This window comes from Trachurus japonicus, chromosome 6 (genome assembly GCF_045865225.1).
Source record: "Trachurus japonicus isolate A0001 chromosome 6, Traja_1.0".
Lineage (NCBI taxonomy): Eukaryota > Metazoa > Chordata > Actinopteri > Carangiformes > Carangidae > Trachurus > Trachurus japonicus.
The window spans coordinates 8343551-8366140 of NC_140912.1; the positions used below are offsets into that span (position 1 = coordinate 8343551).

Below are 22590 nucleotides of genomic sequence, written 5' to 3' on the forward strand. Positions count from 1 at the left end.
GTAGCTGTGGCTCAGGGAAGCAGAGATGAAGGTAATAGATGGTCATTAACCACACATACAAACCAGGTTTTAACAACACACTAGTTACATCCCTGATAGTGTTTACTGATCCACAGGAAAGCTAGAGGACATGTATTCAGATGCACATCTTGATGACTGCACACACAAACACACATGTTGAGCTTAGTGTGAGGTTCTCATCAGCCAACAATGTGAAAAACAGTGCACTGATCCCTTGTTTTCCTCAGAGGGAGAAGGAGCGGGGAACTGAACGTCCCTTTTTATCCTCCTACTCCTGCAGGTCACATCTGGTGGAAGGATTGATGTAGCAGAGGAGAGATGCAGACAGACAGAGACAAAGAGAGAAAAGGAGGCACAGGTTTTTTTGGAAAATGAAACCACTTTGCTTCTTATCTGCAGGGGAGGGCGAGCGGCTATAGAGTTACATTTAGCTTTAGCTGCGCAAGCATCTTATCACAGTAAAATATGAGCTGGGTAAGCAGGCCGGCTGCCTCTGGTAGCTCTCCACACATCTGGAGTAGGAATCGTCTGGCAAAACAAACATGACTGATATGGAAAGAATACTTTATCTGCTCTTTTGAAAGCTTGTATGAGGCTGTTGTGTAATCCAGGTGACACTGATTTATTGTTTCTTTTTTCCTCTGAAGATCCTCCATCCAAGGAGAACCCATATGAAGATATAGAGCTGGAGAGAAGTTGTTTGGGAAGCAAATGTGTTTCACCTGCCTCCTCGTCTCCAGCTCCTGACACACCAACTAAGGTACATGATTCACTTTGAAAATAAAGCAGATTTAAAGGGAGCTATTCAATTCTGGTCCCTTTTCCTCTGTTCTGCTAACCCTCCTCCTGGTCATGTGCATTTGTTTTCAATAAATCCGGCGAGAAAGCAATCTATGGAGCAGTGGATAAGGGTATTTATCATATATGCGTTACAATGTGTATATTTGTGTAGTCTAATCTGTCATAAACAAGAGATTGTGGGTTACGGGGCGCATTTGTGTCGCTGTGCTGCTGAGATCAGAGCTAGGTGGACGCAGAGTCGGAGGCTCTGACCTTGCATGGTTGTTTTTTTTGTCAAGAGACGCTATGTGGAAGACAGAGAGCCATTTAGAGTCATTTATTTAACCATCACAATTACTCTGAAGCTGTTTAATTAAGGTAAAAAGCCTCCTGCTTCTACAATAAAACTATCCCCTAATGTGCCTGTGCTCTGTTTGCCCCATCTTTCCCCCACCAGCTCTCCTCCAAGTCCGGCTTCTTCAGACAAAACTCAGAACGGCGAAGTTTTAAGCTCCTCGAACTACGCAAGACCAGCAGGGACACCGGCGTCTCCTCGCCGTCTCGTATCAGCCCGCCGTCCACACCCAGCAGCCCTGATGACACCCCCTGCCTCTCAGGAGACCCGTACAATCGCAGACGGAGGAAAATCCCGAAGGTATGGGAGTCTGAGAGGCACCACACCAAGCCCCTTCTCCTGCATATGTTATTTATGGTCTAGTTGTACTGCTCAGGGAGCTTCAGAGCTGGTCCACTCATGCTTCCGTCTGGGGATGAGTAAGGCAGAGAAGAACTTTCTGACAGATATTTCCTGTGAGAAGTGTGTCTAGAGGAAGGCCTCCCAGAAGCTGTACTGAAATGATCTTGGTAGCGGCCTGGCAGATGTTTGTTGACTTGCTTAAGGAGTTAAAGATGGACATTTATTTCCCTTTTACCTCCTCCAGATGGTGCTGAAAATCAATGGCATCTTTGAGGCGCGAAGAGGGAAGAAACGCATGAAGAGGGTGTCTCAGTCGACCGAGTCCAGCTCAGGGAGAGGTGAGCCTTCAGATATGACTGCACACCACAAAAAAAGACAATTTCCTGTTTTTTACCCTCCACCCTCTTCCCATCAACTCAGTTTAATGGCAAAAATACACATACTTTTTAAACTTGTAAAAAAAAAAAAAAACATGTCCACATGCTTGTGTTTTTGTTTGTGTTTCTTTATGTGCAGGATATCTCAAACACTTGTTAACTGATTTCAGTGCAATTTGGTGAAAAGTTGGATCATGGGCCAAGAGAGCGGGTGATTAGTTTCTGGTGCAAAAACAGATCCAGGTGCAGATCCTGGGGTGGATCCAAGAATTCTTTTAAAGGCTTTCTAAATGCAGTTTGCCATGTTTTTATAACATTTCCAAATTTCTCTCATGTGCTGCTGCACAGGGATTCTGTAATTGTTACTCTCTGTTAGTTTATTCAAGTCCAGATAGATAACTGTCACATTTGTTCATCTTACATATTACAGTTAGTAATCAATACTTTCAGTGCTCTACTCTGTGGACTTTTCATCATGTTACCTTTCCAAACAGCTCCCAGCTTGACCAGAAAGATTTCACAGGTCTGTCTCCAGAAAAGCAGTGAACACCTCATCATATGTATTCACTTATTTTTATGGGCAAGGCTACATTTTTGGGTCAGTAGAGACTGACCCGTGTATCAGAGGACTGGGTGGTGTTGTATGTGGCAGGAATGAAAGCAATGAGAGCAAATTCCATGAGCCTTGAGTTTCCTGTGATTGTTATTTGCAGTCTCCTCACATTGATTTTCTTTTTCACCCTCTTTAATGTAGTGACAGATGAAAACAGTGAGTCGGAAAGTGACACAGAGGAGAAACTAAAAGGTGAGAAGAGAAAATAAACACATGCTACTCTGTTAGTGATATTTCATTACTTTTCAGTGTGAATTGATTTTTATCAGTTTTTTTTCTTTCCACTGTATAACTAATTATTATTAGTTAACTAATTATTATTAGTTATACAGTGGAAAGAAAAAAACATACAAAAATGGAAGCACATATTATTGCCTGACACTGGCCACACATTGGCCATACGTGCACACATGCACAGATGAATGTATCTCTCTGAAACGTGCGTCTCCCTTCCTCAGCTCACAGCCAGCGGCTGGTGTCGGTTCAGTCCATGCTGAGGCAGACGGGGCGGTACCGAACTTTGGAGAGAGATCTGATGGAGCTGCAGGAGAGGAAACTCTTTGAGTATTTCATCGTTGTTGCACTTCACAAGACCAAGGCTGGAGTTCCTTACCTGCCAGAGGTCACACAGCAGTTCCCTCTCAAGGTAAAAGAGGAGAAGAGTGTACAGTAACTGAAGCTAAATCATTAGAAATGTTATATTTAACATTAATTTGATGTCTGCTTTCTTACAAGAATAACACTATACAGTGGGGAAAATAAGTATTGAATGCATAAAAAAAAAATTCAGTAAAAATATTTCTAAACAGGCTATTGACATAAAATGTTTCACCACGTGTCTGTAACAACCAACCAACAAGTAATTACAATTACATCTATGTCCATAAATGAAGTTCTGTGCACTGTAGTAAAATGACAGAGGGAATACGTTTCAAACACGTGAAGAAAAGGAGGAGGTGCAGAAAGGAGTGGAAAGACAAGAAACCAGCTGGAATCTATCAGTATTTAGACAATCATCCTATCAGTGCAAATTAATATCAGCTGCTTTAGTCCTAATTGATGCCTATAAAAAGGTTTGTCTTTTTTACCAAGGTGTCACACAAGAAGTATCTCATGATGAGTAAAAGCAAAGCTCCCTCAAGACCCTCACACCTCATGTATGCAAAATATACTGCAGTACACTGCAGTTTCAGCTGCTCAATGAAGATAATTGAGATGATAATTAGTGCCTCTTTTTGTTATTTAATATTTCTCTTCCTTTATGACCCTCAGTGTACTCTGTAGATATGTTTTCAATTTTCCCCACATCCCCTTTAATCTCAATAGCAAAGCTGTGTGTAAACTACACCATCATGCATTGTTGAATGTATTCATTTTCATGTGATCTTGTTTTTATGATCCAGCTGGAGAGGAGCTTTAAGTTCATGCGGGAGACCGAGGACCAGCTGAAGGTCATCCCTCAGTTCTGTTTCCCTGACGCCAAAGACTGGGCACCCGTCGACAACTTCCCCAGGTGAGTCAGAGTCTGACGGCTGCACTTAAAAGCGTGAAGTGAAAATAAACAGGCGTTTCTGGTCAGAGTAGTAATAGCTCAGCTGTTCTCCTCGCTAATAAGCACTTGTTAGTGGAGACGATGAAAGCCAAGAATGGAAATGACCTTGCCGTTTGTGAAGACATCTCTCCATTGTGTAACGATAAAGCACCGACAGTGACAAATGATTAGAGGGAAGAGGTTGGATTTAGCACCTTCCACCTGGTTTGCTATTACAAAGGGTTTTTTTCTAAGCTGTTTATAATTGGCCCTATGACCCAATACCTCCTGGCCCCTGAGCATCTGCATTGTTCCGAGAAGAGAGAATGTGCGTCTTGACAGTGATGGCTAATAATTACCTGGAGGCAAAAGTTCGATGGTTGAGAGGCCACTAAATACACACCTGCAGTCTGAGTCACTGAGCTGGCCGACACTCTCGCCTGTCAGGAGGGTCGTCACTGGTCAATGAATACCTGTCAGGTAGAGCCGAGGAAGCTTTATGTTGGTATTTGCAGACTAGAAGTGTCCTGAGGGTCCTTCCTGTCAAGTACAAAGCCAGGCTTTTGTTTGCAGGCGTTCAGTCCAGAATGGGATTCTCTGTTTCCACAACAGTCCTCTCTGTGTGATTTTACAGCTCTAAATAGTTTCCAGCATGTCTGAATTATTCTCTTTTCTCTCTCATTTCATATCTTCAGTGAGACGTTCTCATTCGTCCTGACCGGTGAGGATGGAAGCAGGCGGTTTGGCTACTGTCGGCGATTACTGGTACTGTATACTTAAAAAATACCTCTAGCTTCTCCTCATCTCATTTTAATATGATTAGAAATAAGCTTAAAGGGATAGTTCAACATTTTGGCAAATTGGCCCATTTCCATAATCGCTATAGTCATAGCAGTAGGTTTGTTACCTTTAATTGTCGGTGCAAACTGTTTTTAGAATGGCGGAGCAGAGCCGCAAGCTGCTCAGAGCTACGCTACAGAGACTCATGGGATTTCTTGGTTTTCCTCATCAAACTCATCAAATACACAATCCAATAACTCCAAAATGCTCTGGTGGACAAGTTGTGACCTGCACATTCACCACGCTATGAGATAATAACGGAACGTTACGAGACAGAGTTGTTTTCGAGGCAAATGCAGAGACTGCTTGCTGAAAAACTGCTCCTGACAGGAATGCGCATCAGCGGTTTTGCATGAATTTACCTAGAAAACAACTCCTTGGATTGTGTATTTGATGAGTTTGATGAGGGAAACCAAGAAATGCCATGAGCCTCCGTAGCGTAGCTCTGAGCAGCTTGCGGCTCTGCTCCGCCGTTCTAAAAATAGCTTGCACCAACAATTAAAAGTAATGAACCTACTGCTATGACTATATGGATTATGGCAATGGGCCTATTTGCCAAAATGTTGAACTATCCCTTTAACAATCAACTTAATTTGATGATGAAATGATTGAGGTTTGTTTGTGAATGTACCTTTAAAATAACTGTGGAACAAAGCCATTGGTTTGCTCCGCTAGTCTAATCCTGTTGTTGTATGTGGATGAGCAGTCTTGTGTCACTCCGGTGTTTTGAACCCGTCTTGTCTGTCTCTTTCACAGCCCAGTGGTAAAGGCCGAAGGCTCCCTGAGGTCTACTGCATCGTCAGCCGTCTGGGCTGCTTCGACCTCTTCTCCAAGGTACATGCACTGACTACACTTCAGATTCAACCCCACCCCATTAAAAAAAGTTCCAGGAGGAGTACCACCCTTGGTGCCCGCAGAGCTCCACCCACCTGCTGGCTGCACTACAGAGACACATGTGAACTGCAGCTGATGTGGTTACGCCAGTGGAAAAGGTTTCCCCTGTAATGAGCCTCAAATTTATATGTGTGTGTTAATGTGTACACCAAAATGTTTGTGCAGTGTTTTTATGCCATTACTAATGTTAGGTTTGTGAGGATACAGACGTGGGAATATGAGTGTAAAATCATTCTATCTGCTGTTATAGAGTAGAAGATACCTGACTGTGCATTTGATGGTATTCTGAATGTGTTGAGCAAATCAAGTTTAATACAATACAGATGTGTACAGCACATACAGTATGTAGGGGGTGGGGGGATATGATGGATTCAGGTTGTTGGCTGTTTGTTGTAGTGATCTTATCGTGTTGTGGCCCTGTGTGTATGATGGCACCTGAATATGAATAGGAATGTAATAATTGGATTCTTTGGCCTGATCAAGCAACTAAAGCACCTGACAGGTTAAGGCGCTTCATGCTACAATGCTGTTGGGAGCACAAAGAGAAAGAAAACTGGAAGGCAGAGATCTCAGTTTCCAAATCAACACCTGTCTCAGTACACTGCTGGATGACAGATTTTGCTATTTATTGTGGCCCACTGATCAGTACGACGCAACTCAACCACGACCACACCAACAATCGTGGAAAAAACTCACACAACTGCACCCCTATCCATTGCTGCAATACTATAAAATCCAATGAAAGTCATAAAACATCAGCCACAATGACCTAACGCACTCAGATATACGACAGGATTAGCTACCAAGGGGGAAAAAAAGACAAATTCTAATAATATCAGATATTATGCCCAAACCCTAAAACAGATTTATTTTAATTCCATTAAATCTCTCACATATATTTCTGTTCTTGCCAGCATTCAAGTTACTGAGCCTCCGTCTTTGCTTTTCCCCAGATCCTGGATGAGGTGGAGAAGAGGAGGGCTATCTCCCCTGCTCTGGTGCAGCCCTTTATGAGAGGCATCATGGAAGCTCCCTTCCCCGCTCCAGGAAGAACCATCACTGTCAAAAACTTCCTACCTGGCTCTGGGACAGAGGTAAAGTGATGCTGGTGTCACTGTGGAAAACAGCTTAGACACCAACTCCACATAAATAATAAATCCTACTAAAAGTTATATAAACAAACCGATCAGCATCTTTCTCTGCATGTTTGTGGTATATACATCATAATGGTTTCTCCGTCTCTGTCTCTCCTGCAGGTGATAGAGTTGTGTCGGCCGTCAGATTCCCGTCTGGAACATGTGGACTTTGAATGTCTCTTCTCCTCCTTGAGTCTGCGTCTTCTTCTGCGAGTGTTTGCCTCTCTGCTGCTGGAGCGCAGGGTCATCTTCACTGCTGACAAACTCAGGTTGGCCTCAGCAGCTCACTCTTAGCAGTGGCGGCCACTTTCAACAATCCGATAGGGAGTCCGCAGTATTTTAATTCATTGATTTAACTGATCCATCACTATCCAATCAGTAAAGGACAGTTAATGATGCTGAAAAGACCTAGAGGGAAGAGTTTGAAGGACATGACAGGCAGACTTCAACTTGACAAGGGGTCTGAGGAAAAGAAGATCCTGACCAAGTGTGAGAGGAAGGAATGCTGTTGTGTTATACAGTCGCCTGGGGAACAATCACTTCGTCTTTGGAAAAACTGTCATGGATGCCAGATAGAAGGAGTGAAGCTTTTAGAGCGAACACGTGTGCACAGTGACGTCATCACACCCACGCAATTCGCTCAAAGCCTTTAACTCTAAAGCTGTTATCACTGCGGTCAGGGTCAAGAGGGTTTTTTTTTTTTTTTACTTAACACCTGGTTCAACTTGTGGGCTCAGCGGAAACAGTCATTGTAACTTGATGTAGTTCAAAAACACACAGGGGCTTCAGGCAGGATGAACACAATATACATACTGTACTGCTTCAAGGTTTTTACCGGCACCTTCTGTTTTGGGCCCGATTTTGGAGAAACATTAATTTCTCAGCAGAGCTCATAAGCAGATCACAAGTCACTGCAGGTTCTGCACCGTGGAGTGGAAACTTGGCCCTGTCAATCAGTTTTTTAATGAATTAACTGTGAGCAGATGCACACGCGGGACAGATTATCTTAACTGTGTGGGGCGGACGCTGTATAAGTTTTTATAAGTGTTACGTCACACCCTAAAAGAAGCTTTTGAGCGTTCCTCTCAGGGTAACACTGAGTTTGCTGGAGCAACAGAAATGAACTTTCAACATTATGTTCCAGATGAAGAGCAGGGCGGCAGGAGAGGCTGCTTTTAAGGAGAGTATTTTAGCACCATCTTGTGGTAAATAAAGGCATACTTTACTTTACTTTACTGTAAGATCAGACTCAATTACAAACACAACACTTCCAATAAATAGATGTTAGGAAGTTTGTTTTATTTGTTTTTTCATTAAGTTTTTTGTGCTGTATTTTCAAAATGTTCTTATGTATGTATGATTTAGCTTCTTTTTTCCAACAATATCTTGTCCATGTCCATCAAATCACGACCAAGACATAACAACAAAATAACAATTTAATTTAAAATTTTTTAAATTTTTAAATTTTTTAATATTATAATTTATTATATCCAACAAGCTTTCATAGATTATATTGACTTAACATCATTATTATGATCAGTGCATGAGAGAAATGTAACTTGAACACAACACGCACAACGTCAGTGCTGTGACTGTGAACTGTTAGAGCAACAAAACATATTGTTATTCAGGATTAGGCTGATTTTTTTCCTCTCCGCTCTCTTTTCTGCCTAAAGTCTGTGCTCAGTGTTCTGAATAAATCATTCCTACCAAGATCTTGGTCGCCTTGCTAATATCAAAATAGTTTCTTTATTTTTCTCAAAATTATCAGATCCATACAAATACAGAGGCTGCTGTTATTTTTTATTTGCTTTTCTAACAAGTTGTTGTTTTATAAAAAATAATACCTTTGAGTGGTTTTGTTATGCGAGCATCACCCTCCTGTCTCTCTCTCTCTCTGCAGCACGTTGTCTCAGTGTTGCCATGCAGTCGTGGCTCTTCTCTACCCCTTCACCTGGCAGCATACGTACATCCCCGTGCTGCCACCCTCCATGTTGGATATCGTCTGCACCCCGACACCCTTCATAGTGGGCCTCCTCTCCAGCTCTCTGCCTCGACTCAAAGAGCTGCCCATCGAAGAGGTAGGAACATCTTTATTGTTGTTTGTAATATACTGCTCAGTGCGGTGTGGTGTCCTTGACTCTCAACATTTCCTCTGCTGAACAATAGCTCCGGGAAATGACATCACACTCCCTTTGCTCTTCCCCCAGGTCCTGGTGGTCGACCTCGGCAACAGCCGCTTCCTACGACAGGTAGAAACCACAGAAACACACACAGACAGCAGTGACAGTCTGTCATCATCACGCACATTGGCTCACACTGTAACTCCATTTGCAGTGGCTCGACCAGATGTTATGTCAATACAAAATGTTAATTCACTACAGAGTGTTGACTGTGTTTACATCTGTGTTTTTGCCTCCACAGCTGGATGATGAGGACTCCATTCTTCCTCACAAGCTGCAGGCGGCTCTCGAGCATGTCCTGGACAAGAGGAGGGAGCTGGCCTGTGAGAAAGGAGATCTGCCAAATGGTGACTCAGCACTTCTATTACTGCTTTTATGTAGCTGCATGTATACTGTATATTTATGTTTTTATTGAAACACCAAATACAACAAAGATAGTGCTGTAAAACAAGCAAGAGTAAGGAATGGAAACAGTTTGTTCAGAGCAGACACCTTCACTGACCAACTGTATCATTACACATCTTTTACTGTTGGTTCATATACCTTGATCATTAGGTGTCGAGGGTATTGCCAAACTGAACTTGTAGTTTGTGAAATTGTTCCAACTTTCCACCATGAGCAGATCCCTTCTGTTGCTGCCAGCTTCATCCAATAAACATACATTTGAGACATCTGTGATGATGACTTCATGGAGCAGCTTCATAATCTTGTGCTCCAGAGGAAATCTTGGCTCTCTAAAGCAATTTTATTATTCTGGATCACTGGCTATGTTTTTCAAAATCCATTAAGAACCATCAATAACAATGATCTATACTGTAGCATGCATGTATTGAAGGGGAAATAAAAGAGTGATGTAAAACAAGACAGAAATCTACACCAAACAGGTGACTGGTTTCCATGTTCTGACTGACCTGACCTATTTTTTTTTTTTTAAAGTATATTTTTTGGCTTTTCATGCCTTTATTCGATAGGACAGTTGAGAGTGTGACAGGAAATGGGAGGCAGAGATGGGGGGAATGACATGCAGGATAGGGCCGTCCGACGCGGGACTCGAACCGGGGCCGCCTGCAGCGAGGACTATAGCCTCAACACATGGGGCGGGTGCTCTACCAACTGAGCTAAACTCCGCCCCGACCTGACCTATTTTTTAGAAAACAATATGAATTACGTTTCAATTCAAATTACTAATGATACAAATAAAGACCAATCAGTCGCAGCTAAAAATGTCATGGCGGATTGATGTATCTGTGATTTACAGTTGTTCCAAATGTCAAACTCCAAAAGTTATGTAAAAAATTTTATTTATATAGCACGGTTATGCCCCAGACTTTGTTGCACAGACACAAGGCCGAACCCCTTTTGGCTATAACAAGCACTTCTCACAGAGAAGACTCGTGAAGTGCTTCACAGGAGAAAATACATAAAAAAATACAGACATCATACCATTAATAAATAGCAATGAAAAAGCAGCAACACATTTCATGAAATGCAGCAAAAACAATACAGACATCTACCAATATAGTGGCACATTGTAATGCAACATGTTGCTGCTGCTTGGTGTAGCAACAGCGACAACAGACCTGAAAGTTTTAGTCCAGAGAGCTCACTACAATTTATGCCATAAACGATGCATGACTTCTTAGGAAGGCATGTTCAGTAGATAATATCTACTGTAGTTTCAAAGCGTCATCATATTATCGTTAACATGAGAGCAGCTTTTTGTTGATAAAACATATTGCACTGAAGGAAACAGCTCATCCATTTCCAGCTGCAGTTTATTATAGCAGCTGGAAATGTTTTATTAGTTTCAGCACTTAAGGAATTCATTTTTCATAATAGTAGTAAGATTGATTGGGAAAGCTTCTGTAAGATAATGTTGGTTCATTGCTGTGGATCGACCTCGTACAGCTACTGTAAGCAATCATCTCTGTATATTACAGTAGGCTGTCAAAAGTCATGAGATTAAATCTTTCTTCTGTGTCCCTGGCTCTCTGTCCTCGACCTCCTCCCAGACTCCAGCTGCCTCAGCACCGTCGTGTCGGAGGCCTTTGTGCGTTTCTTTGTGGAGATGGTGGGCCACTACTCCCTCTTCATGGGCGGAGCCGAGCGTGAGGATGAGTCCGTCTCCTCCCCCACCTTGCCCAGCCCTTCCTCTGCTCCCTCCTCATCCTTTCAGCGCGAGGCCTTTCGCAAAGCGGTCACTTCCAAGAGCCTGAGGAGGTTTCTGGAGGTGTTCATGGAGACCCAGATGTTCACCGGCTTCATCCAGGAGAGGGATCTGCGCAGGCAGGGTCTCAGAGGTACAGACTGTGTTACAGTTAAGAACCATTATAGTAGACTACTAATACTACTAGAACTTACTGTACTGACTGTATGTGCATGTAAAAAAAAAAAACAGTTAAATTAATATACAACGACTCTGTTTTTTTTTTTAATTTTCTACAGAATGGGGAAAGTTTTTCCATTGACCTATAAGTGATCGTGACACTAAATGACATTTGTCCAACTTGAATTTTTTATATATATGTATAGGTCCATACAGCTCTTCTAAATGTTAGTTTGTTTTCAGTGGTGATGTTGTAGAGTCTCTTTAAAACACCTGACTGCAAATATTTGACTTGTTTTTTTGTTTCCAGGTCTGTTTGAGGTGAGAGCACAAGAGTATCTGGACTCACTGCCTGGCAGCGAGCAGCGAGGAGTCAACAAGTTCCTCAAGGGCTTAGGTGAGATTTACTGTACATCACTCAACCAGCCGATCAATCAAGCAATCAGTTACTGTAATCAATTGAGAGACATTACAGTAAAACTTCTTTTTTTTCTTCTTAGTTTAATGTGTTACAATAAGTTTGATAGATAGATAGACAGACAGACAGACAGACAGACAGACAGACAGACAGACAGACAGACAGACAGACAGACAGACAGACAGACAGACAGACAGACAGACAGACAGACAGACAGACAGACAGACAGATACTGAAGTAGGAAAGGGGGGCTGGATCTATAGAACAGGTTATGATGATGATGATGATGATGATGATGATGATGATGATGATGATGAATTTGATTTACACCTGTTGCTTTTTCCAGGAAACAAGATGAAATTCCTGTCGAAGAAATGATGCTCGGAGTCAGGACAGCGTCTGTAAAAGCATCCCGAAGAAGAAGAATGAGAAGAAGACAACATACTCTTTGCGTGTGGAGAACGTAGAACAGAGGAAGACCCTCCAAGTCAACTGCGCTCAGTTCACTAACATGAGGGAATCTGGGGAAAGTGAGGGTTTAGCTCCCAGCTTCATTAGCCAGTCATTCCATTAGTGTTGTGAAGGGTTCACTCACTCTGCTTGGACCAAAACCCCGTTACAACATGAAGAATCAGTGTCTAACAGTGTCTAGTTTTACAGTTTCCAATGTTTTGGTGTGTTCCAGTCAGTCTCTACAGTTTGTTACTGTACAGCACAGCACAGTGTAAATGTTTTTAGGAAGAGTGTTCTCCCTTTTTCAGTCACTGAAGATCCCGTTTTGTACAATACTTTATCATACATTCCAAGTAATTTCTATAGAAGCATTCATAAATGCAATAGTACAACTTCTTCTTCAACAGGAGGCTTTTAAGTTAATTTATATGCTTTTTAGACAAACGTAATCTCTTTTTAAAAATGTCTTCAAATGAGCGCAAAGAAATCTCCTGTAATTTGTAATAGGCTTTATTTAACAGAGTCTTGTCCAGACTGTTTGTAGACCACTTTGGGTTGTCGGGTGTATGTACCACTGTTTTAAGTAAATGACCTTTTATTGGAAAAGGACAGCACCAAAAAGAAGACTGAGGAAAATGTAAAGACAAGAAAAAAACAAAAACAATGTGAATATGTCTCACTTAGGTTTCAGTAGTTGAAGAATGATGCGTATCTTAGGTCAACCAGTATCAGTGTTTCACAAAAGCAACTAGATCCGCCTTAAACTTGATTGAGAATGCAATAAAACTTTATTAATAAAGTGATTCGAATTGGACAAATTACTTATCATTTTTTCACACAGTGTTGTTATAGGGAAATGTTTGTGGTTTTTCGGACGATCTACCATGTGTTTACTTATTGTTTACCATTGTGATACAATTTTGTTGTTTATCTGTGTCATGTGAAACACACATGTATAGAACAATCATCACTTTAGTGAAGTGACATCACCAAATAAGTATGTTATCTACAGTCGGTGTTGTAGTGCTCCAGTCAAGGACCCAGAGCACTGAATTACTGAAGGTGTGTCTGCTTCTGATTTCCTCTTCTCATTGTAAATTGAGGATAGAATTATTTCTGTGGGTTTTTTTTTTTCAAAAGTTACTTCAAAAGATGGATTAACAATATCATGACACAATAAGATAACACACCGTGTGTAAGGCAGCTTTTTGTTCAGTGGCCCAGAGAGCTCACCACTTAATAAAAGGGTCAGGGCTCTGAGGGCTGATGCACTTTTGATTTGAAGAAACACAATAACCAGGATGTTTTTATCCTTTAAATGATCCAAGTAAAAACTGGTTCAAGACAAGTGTCATGGTGGTGAAATGGTCAGGGCAACAAACTGGTGAGGACAGACTTTGCAAGAGATAGGCTACTGTAGATGAAAATAGAAAGGTCAAACTGTTGCAGCAGAGGCTCAGATATAATTAATTTTTGTCTTTAGGCTGAGTCAAGCCCCAAAAACACCAGATGCTACGCTTCCCACAATGCAACTCAATCACATCTCAGTGTTCTTTCGTTGAAGTCAGGATTACTGCAGTTATTTCACGAAGTAATTTCCGTCTCCAGAGCCACAAAAGACATTATACAACATATACACAGGCGGAGCGTGTGAGCAGTGAGTTGACTTGGACATGTGAAATCAACATGTATTGTTGTCCTCGGCAACATGCTTGAGTCCTTTAAAGCTCCAGGGGGCGCTGTTTGCCTCTCCTTGGCAAATAGACTGAAGTTTCCTTAGAGAAAAGGAGAGTAATGCCTTAGTGCATGGTTTTTACTACAATATATATACAATATATATTTAAAGGTATTCAATTAATTAGTAATGACACACCTTAATCATTGGTATTAGAGGTCAAAAGTTTAGTTTAACTTTTGTGTTATCTATAAAAGAGTATAAAATAATGATTCAATAACTACATCACATCTTTTCGGTCAACTTCATTCCAACTCATTCCTATGTCTTTTACAATTTCTTTTGGACTGTTATGGTCATTAGAGCTCTTTGACATAAAACCATATCTCATTTTTGGAATGATTTTGACTGCCAGAGGACCACATGTTGATGGAACATCTCTAGGTCCATGTCAAAATTGAATCAGAATACTGTGAAGTAAAGTGAAAACCAAAGATAGCATACATTTGGGTGAAACGCCTAAAATGAAATGCAAATTGTGATCATTATTACATTTGCTAAAAGGTGAGGAACCATTTATTTCAGGCAGTTTTGTTAATTCTTATATAAAAGAAAACAAAAAAAACAATAGAAATCATCAAATCAGTATTGCAAAAATTACACGACAGTGGAAACACTCCCACACCTGTAAAAGAGGTGACTGGAAAGCACAAAGCTGCGCACAAATGATACTTCCAAGTGTCTCAGATCTGTCCTAGTGAAGTAGACTGTCAAACCAAATAAGTAATGTGACAATAGTGACACAACTGAGCACAAGTGAGAATCTCAACAAATGCTGTGTGAAATAAAGTTGGCCTATAGCTACTCATTTTTTGAGAAAAAAGGATTCAAATTAGTCATTTTAGAACTCAGGTCATGACTGTAGTAAATTTTGGCATCACTGCCAGTAGAAATATAGTAGATGTGTTAATGGTGTATTCAATGGTATGTATTACCCATAATGCCCACTAGAGGAGTCTGTAACCCAGTCCATGTTGCACATTGTTGTCTCACAGAGTCCAAAGGTCAGTTTCACATCTCAGACAATTAAGCCTTTAATGTCCTAAACAACATGTCCAACAGTGTGATGGGTTTTTCCTCTCATGTGAGGACACAGGCTAGGTGAGAATGAGTGAGGACTTGGGCTGAAAAGAAAGAAAGACTGTTACAGGTGAACTTCCCCAAAAACATCACTTTGTTTAACTTAACGCTAAGCTTTAAAAACCCTCTTTAAATATTGAATCACCTGACAAGAGGCAACAGGGATGTGAGCTGCTTAAAGAGGGAACAGAAAGCAGTTGAATCGTGCTCTAAATTTAACAACATGTGCTGTAGAGGATAAACAAATTAATATTGAATATATGTTGTGACATGAAGCTTGGAAAAAGCCATGGAGGCTGTAACATTACAGACATTTAAAATATTTAATGTCAACATTAAAGCATTATCTGTCCATGAAAAGTGGCATCAACACAGAAAAGTGGACTCGCTCATTGTTCCTTACAGCAAAGAATTGTTATAACAGGAGAGATATTAACCTTACTGACATTATGGACACATTATGGAAAAATGTCCTTTGCAACACAACAATAAAAAAACAATGAGACAATTATCATTCAATGAATTAATTATTAATAACTCTTATAGTCTGATTTGGTTCACTGGTAGAAGACAAAGTTGGAGAAAGTTGTAAAAAAAAACAAAAAACAGAAAAAACAACAACATTTTATTTTATTTCTAGATTTTAGCCATACAACCCTGACCCCCCGACCCCCCACCACCAGCAGCTCTTCTCTCACCACCCCTTCCTTTGCTTTGCTTTCCTTTCCTTTTAGGAGCCCTCCTCCCCTCGTCATTACGTGTTGACCGGTCAGACCTCCCTCCCCTCCCCTCCCCTCCCTCCCTCCCTCCGTCCCCTGCTTCCCTCCTTCCCCTCCCCTCCCCTCCTTCTCTCCCTTGGTCTTTTTCTCTGGCTTTTTCCAGGCTTCATGTCATACCACGGCTAATTCCTGAAATTCCTGCCCTCCTCTCGCTTCAAACAAACGGCTTAAGGAAGGGGACGAGGCAGCAGAAAACAAACAAAGAAAATATAGAATATAGGAAACCCTACAGAGTCCACTCTTCATTTAAAACAAACAAACTAAAAAAATATCTAATATCACTCTACCTGCCTGTCAGCTAATAGAGCCTCACCAGGTAAGCTCTTAACAACCATTTTATTTTATTAAGTGTTGTACTGTACAGACTTTAACTTCGTCTTGTATCTGTGTGTAAACTTTGCCTGTTTTAATATCGTGGATGTGGAGTCCGGAGCTGTTTCTCTCGGCTTTCTCCGTCACTGTCGGAGATAACATTCCTCAAATATCTCACATTTCTTCGCTCGGATTCCTACATTTTTCTCTTTAATTCCTGTAGTGGAGCGCGCGGCTCCACTTCCTGTGCTCCAGCCGGAACTTTTTTTTTCCCAGCCGTGTGTGCGACTGTGCGGAGGGGCTCGCGTCATGGTGGTGCGGTCAAACATTAGCGCCTGTCTGGGTAAAGTTTTACACCGGGAAACTGAGCTCATTCAAATTGTGTATTTATTAACTCGCCCGTTAAATTCAGAGGCTGTCTTTTTCCTCCTGCCCTCTGTCAACAAGTGTGAGTAGACTCCAGTGTCCTGACGCTGCTGCTCTGGCCGCGGTTGTTGCCTTTGAGCCGCTGCTCTGTCTCCGTCTGTGACGTGATTTCATTGTCTTGTCAGTAATTAAAACACCTGCGCTTTAATGACGCCTGTTGGACTTTACGCTGCTTCAGTGAAAGTTAGAGACTGTGAGTGTCCTGCTTCTTAAACACGCACTAACCGCAGCTACATGCAGATGTGGAGCCAGTGTTTAGGCTACTTGAGTAAAAACAGTAAAAGTAGAAATAACCACATATAGCCCACTGCAACACAGGTAAAAGTCAGACACTAGATTTGACTGAAGTGAAATAGGCTCGTAGCGGTGTGTAGCTAAACGTTATCTGTCAGGGTAGCCTACATTTATTGTTATTATAAAGTATTTAAACAGCGTTATATTTATAGGCTACCTGTAGCCTACAATGTGGCGCTGACTGTTGCTAACTGCGGCTAACTAATGGCAATCATCAAAGGGCAGCAAAGGGTTTCAGCGAGGTAGAATAAAGCAGCAGGTGGAAGATGAAAGAAATGAAAAAAAAAAAAAAAAAAAACTTGAGTTATTAAAAGCATATTGTATTTAATGGTCCCTTCATAAATGTTCTAACATAATCTTGTATTGGATTAATATTTGTGCATGAATTGATTGTAGCCGAAAGAGGTGGAATTAAAACTAATATTGTTTATTCTAATCCATTATTAGGCTATAGGTTGACAATATAGGACCCATTTGAAAAGATAAATAAATATATGAAGTAGAGTTAACAATGCAACATGAAGGAGTATAAGGAAACAGTAGTAGGACATGTAAATACTATCGTCATCCAGTGTAAAGTATATTTTTGCTGTACATGAATGTTATCATGTGCTTCTCTTTTGTCGTTTTTAATGTATAATTATTAATCATAATGCTATTATTCGTAGTATTTCTACAGTTGTGCTTTTCTGGCCTGATGCTTTTTATTCACTTAATAATCTCTGTGCCTCTGAAAACCATCCTCTATTTGTTTGCATTCATGTAGGATCATAGTCTGTTATATTGCATTACATTTGGCAGTCACTTCAGTCTGAAGTGATGTGCAACAAGTGCATTCAAACATCACAGGGGCTTAGAGCTGGATGTCATCGAGATATGAACAAAGTGTTGTTCATAATAGAGCACTGGTGTAAACCGAGGTACGATTAATAACATCTACTGTGTTCCGTCCAATTATCAGATAATTATTTGAGTTTTATGCAACTTTATACTTAAGAGGCAAATGTCCTTCTTACTCCACCCTACATTTGACAGCTATGGTTACAAGTTACTTTGCAAACTATATCAAATATCAGCTCATGAAATATGACGCATTGCAATAAATATGACCACCCAACACTATAGAGAGTGTGTAAAATGAAGTCCACCTCCACCAGCTACATGACCAAACCTCTGCTCAGAGTACAATGCATTATGAACCACACTGAATCGTTATGATCCACTTGTGTCATTCAACTGCATAATGCATACTTAAACCTTTCATACTTTATGTGTTGTCGATAATCCTGCTATACATTTATTTCATTGAGTATATTTAAAGGCTACATTACATTAATACTATGTTTAACAAAAGAACAATTTAAAATCAATAGACCTCTTCCTTTGCTGGCCTATCTGAGGCAGAGTCTATTAATATAGCTCATGCAGGTGTCTTCGAAGTAGAAAGTTGGACATCTCACACCTGGAAGAAAAATGCGGCTGTTTCCTTTTGAAACATTCACTTCGGAAACTTGAATGGTTGGGTTTTCAGCGATGATTCAGACATAACTTCCAAGGATTGTTTTGAACAAGGAGGAGCATTTCAGAAAGTACCATGTCTCATAATGTGGTGAGGTCATTCTGATGAAACACCTTAAAGACTGTTGAGCACAAGGTGAAATAACTTGTGTGGGGCTGCACTTAAAGATTTTTTTTTTGTCATGATCATTTAATGTGCTGACTATTTAATGAAATATGAGAAAAAAGTTAAATATTTATGATGGTATGATAATATGAACTAAGAAAGCTAACAAATATTCACATTTTAAAAGAGAACCGGTTAAGTTTTGGCAAGATGAGCTTCATAATTTTAGCTTCGTACTCAACTTCACCAAATGTGCTTCTTCAAAAAAAACAAAAAAAAACAAAACAAGTCAAATTCCATCCTGTGTGCGATTGTGTAAGTACAGCAGGTCAGTGTGCGACACACTTTGTACTGTCAAGTGTCTTTTGGTGGATTGTCTCTGAGAGAGCAGCGAGCGGGTAGTGAAATGTTTTCAGTCACAGTTCAAGATGGCCAACACGGGGTTGCAAGTGTGTGCATGTGTGTGTGTGTTATGGTGTCCCGCAGGGCAGCTGAGAGGAGTGTGTTTTCCGACAGGGCAACAGGTGGAATCGAGCAGTGTGACAGTGTGACAAAGGGCGGAGGGGGGGGGGGGGGGGGGTTAAAAACACACCTGTCAAAGCCTCCTCTGACGTGTCCGACATGCAGCCAGAGGAGTCTGGGGTTTTTCCAGGACTTGCTCCTTTTTGTTTCCAAAGGCTTTAGGTTGACTATTGTCTCAGCCAGATGAATATTGTAGTAACATGAACTCTAAGCTTGTATTGTTTGCCTCGGTTGTAGCTTTTGTGCATCTGCATGTGGGGGTTGTTGTGTGGGTGGATGTGGCTGGGCCTGGAGGTGGATGTGTGTACGTGTGTGTAGGTGATAGAGTGGAACAAGTGAGAGGGGTGTTTAAAAGGTGTGTGTGTGAGCAAGCAGGGAAATTTGTGTGTTTCAACTTTGTTTGCGAGTCAGAGTGTGTGTATGTTGCGTTGCCCTGAGACAGGTCCTCTCTGTAGCGGAGGAGTTATTTTTCTTTCTTTTTTTTCTCCTTTTGCATTGCTCATCCCACATAGCGATCATTCCTCCTCCGCTCGCACGAGAGAAAGGAATAATGCCTCAGATATGAGCCTTATAGAACAAAGACTTTCTACAAGCCACCCCCCCACCCCACCAACAGCACTGTGCACCCACAGCGCTGTGCCATGTGTGTGACTGTGTTGTTGTCTATTGATTCCAGTCCTGTCTGATGGATCTCTGTGTTTGGATTATCTGAGACTGATCTGATAGACTCTCTGTCCTCTTTAGGTAACGGCCACACAGTCCGGCCCCTCTGTTTCTCCTTGGATGCCGTTAGATGAAGAGGTGTAGCTGTGGGATTTTGCAGATCAGTAATAACAAATATACACTTCGCTACTTCGCAGCTCGTTTCATTTTCACTGAATACAAAATGAAAAAGATGATGATTTTTCTTGGGGTTTGTACCAAACAAGCCTGTCCTGTTAAATTTGAAGAATACGATAAAACCCTAACTTTGAAATTCAGTAAATGATTTGGATATCACATGGTCTTATTGCAATTTTATTGCAAAGTATATTTTTGGGGCATTGTTTGCCTTTATTTGACAGTATATGGGAGAGGGGGCAGTAAGGGGCCACTCCATGTGGGATTTGAACCGAACCTCTGGTTTATTTGACAGGGACAGTGCAACACTAATCAACAGAATTTAAAAGAAACTGCAAGTGAGCCAGAATTATCCAGTAAGGCTAATTTTCATCCGTTGTCCCTGGCCAGATGTTACAGGAAACCTAAGAACCAAAAAAGGGTTTGGCTTTTAAGCAATCAGTTTACCTAATAAAAGCTCATAATAACAAATAAGACATGTAGCCTATATATATATATATATATAGAACTGACATAATTGCATGCTCAACCACTGTGCCACACGACACCTTGCTTATTGCATTTTTGATAATATTTAAATTAATTGTGCAGCCGCTCATATAATCTCATCTGCACAGTCATGTATTTTTTGATCCCTGTCAGTGGAAACAAGCTGTAAACTAATGATACATCACCAACACAAAGTGTCTCTGGCCACGTCCACTTAGCTCTGTTTAGGGTCTCTATCGATTCCTGAGAGAAATATCAGTTTGATGCTTAATGCTTCTCTTATCTGCTAGTCTGCTGTTGTTTGAGTCTGTAAAGCCAAAACAATGAGCTGAAATCCGCTAAAACGAGAGCCGAGGGAAGGCACAGAGCTGCTTGATGTTGATTTATTCTAGCTGCTTTAACTTCTAAATATTTTAGTTTTATTGGGTTACACTACTCAAAATTGATCAGATTGATCATTTAATTTGTGTGTTTTAGCATTTCCCTCCAATGATTCAAAAATGTTTAACTTATTGTTAACATAGCTACTTGTAAGAGTTTACTGCTTTCTTCTATGTAATTAATGAGCTGAAATAACCAATGGATGAATCAGTCATTGACATTATTCTGATAATGGATCGTCTGAAGGAGGGGGATATTTCTTTGTATGTTCCTATGAACATGACTCTAATATCTCAAATGCAAAATCCAGAGTTGTATGTGTGTATGTGTAGGCTATGTACGTGTGTGTGTGTTTGTGTGTAGGGCTCAGAGGCTCCCGCTGGTGCAGCTCTGTGGGACTCTGTGCCAGAGAACATGTCCTCTCAGCAAAAACCCGACAAAACAAACCCGTGTCTCTCCACTGGCTCTCACTGCCACTTTCCATCGCATAGCCTGATCCCATACTGCTGCTTTATTTTCACACTGTTTCCTGCCTTTACATTCCCGGCCTGATTAGTAGAGATTGTGACCAGTTGAGCACACACACACATGGTCACACATAGCCTACACACTCACCAAATACACACACACATGCATGCTCAGACAGATGTAGACTGGATGGATATTAGCAGGTACTGCAGCTTTGTGGACCTCATGAGACAAACAAACTTACATAAACATACAACTGTTTGCACTTATTCACAGGAATATTGACCAACTACAGGTGCAGATCAGAATGAATCATTTATTGACGGATGATTGATTACAAATTAGTTTTATTATTAACAAATCATCAGTCATATTAAATAGATTCATACTATACTGGGTGTCTTTTTACTTGTTGGTAAAATTGTATTGTGCATTGTTTACTGTCTGTGGTTATGATAAATCAATTAGTTGAAGAAATGATTGGCTGATTAACTGATAATGAAAGCACTGCTAATGAGGCAAAGGTGAACAGATGCTCAGTTAACCTGCTGATTCTCGTGGTGTGTGTCAATGTGTATTGAATATGTTTTTTGTGTGACTGCTAGGTGTTGGTGTGTATTGCAGCCTTGCTTATGAACCTGTTCTGCTTGATTTTGTCAGCATGTGTGACTGTCTGTGGCTTGTGTGTGACGTGTATTTGCTCTAGTCTTTGTTGAAGTGTGCTATTTCCCTCTGAATGTGTTGTCATCACGAGTGTGTTTGTTAATCAGTGTGTGTGTGTGTGTGTGTGTGTGTGTGTGTGTGCAGTTGTGTTGAGGTGTAGGGCAGTCAGGGGGTTGCGTGGCTCCCTGTCCGCAGCACCAGCTGAGGGATTATCCCGTTGAGCGGATCCAGGGAAGAGGGGCCCTCACTGGGGGTGGATGGGAGGCTGGGCGGGATGATGGGTGAGGGATGCAGGGTGGGGTGAGTTTGTATGGGGGTGGGGGGTGTAGGTGAAGGGGGCTGGTTTTAAGGCATAGGTATAGCCCAGGTTAATTAACCCCACGGATGGTGTGACTGTGGCTTCAAGCAGCCGACCAACAGCCTCAACAGCTCAGAGTGGTTGTTAGTTTCAAATCAGTCACACAAACAATTGAAAGTGAAATTTTCTATTTTATAATTTTCTGATTGAGTTCATTAAAGCAGAAGTAAGCGATCCGGTCGTTTTGGCTAACTTCTTGTCAGCCGATGGAGTTAGCAGTCCCCGCCCTCGTCCCTACGTCACCACATTCACGCGCATCCCTTGGCTGCACACACAGAGAGGACCGCCCCTTTATGCCGTTCTCTCTCCTCATTAGATAAAGGTTGTAGGATACAAGAAGTTTTCTCCTC

The 22590-nt window shown here is 41.2% G+C and overlaps 2 protein-coding genes across 8 annotated transcripts in view; both read left to right on the top strand.

The window, feature by feature from the left end:
• LOC146985535 (DENN domain-containing protein 2A) overlaps positions 1–13087 on the top strand; it is a 42064-nt gene extending 28977 nt beyond the window's left edge. The window contains exons 5-20 of the mRNA XM_085778558.1: positions 669–781; positions 1259–1456; positions 1743–1836; positions 2630–2680; positions 2947–3134; positions 3892–4001; positions 4715–4784; positions 5616–5693; positions 6707–6847; positions 7010–7158; positions 8793–8970; positions 9100–9141; positions 9314–9419; positions 11085–11372; positions 11709–11795; positions 12163–13087. Of these exons, the coding sequence (XP_085634684.1) occupies positions 669–781; positions 1259–1456; positions 1743–1836; positions 2630–2680; positions 2947–3134; positions 3892–4001; positions 4715–4784; positions 5616–5693; positions 6707–6847; positions 7010–7158; positions 8793–8970; positions 9100–9141; positions 9314–9419; positions 11085–11372; positions 11709–11795; positions 12163–12194 (1925 nt within the window). The 3' untranslated portion in view covers positions 12195–13087. The remainder of the gene's footprint in view (positions 1–668; positions 782–1258; positions 1457–1742; positions 1837–2629; positions 2681–2946; positions 3135–3891; positions 4002–4714; positions 4785–5615; positions 5694–6706; positions 6848–7009; positions 7159–8792; positions 8971–9099; positions 9142–9313; positions 9420–11084; positions 11373–11708; positions 11796–12162) is intronic.
• Positions 13088–15837: 2750 nt separating this feature from the next.
• The window catches only part of tead4 (TEA domain transcription factor 4), a 38806-nt gene continuing 32053 nt past the window's right edge, over positions 15838–22590 (top strand). For 2 of the 7 annotated variants that reach the window (XM_085778561.1, XM_085778564.1), the window contains exon 1: positions 16470–16518. The gene's annotated coding sequence lies outside the window, so the exon portion shown is untranslated. Of the gene's footprint in view, positions 16180–16465; positions 16624–22590 lie in introns of those variants that run through there. The other 5 variants (XM_085778559.1, XM_085778562.1, XM_085778565.1 and 2 more) reach the window with 5 other exon arrangements.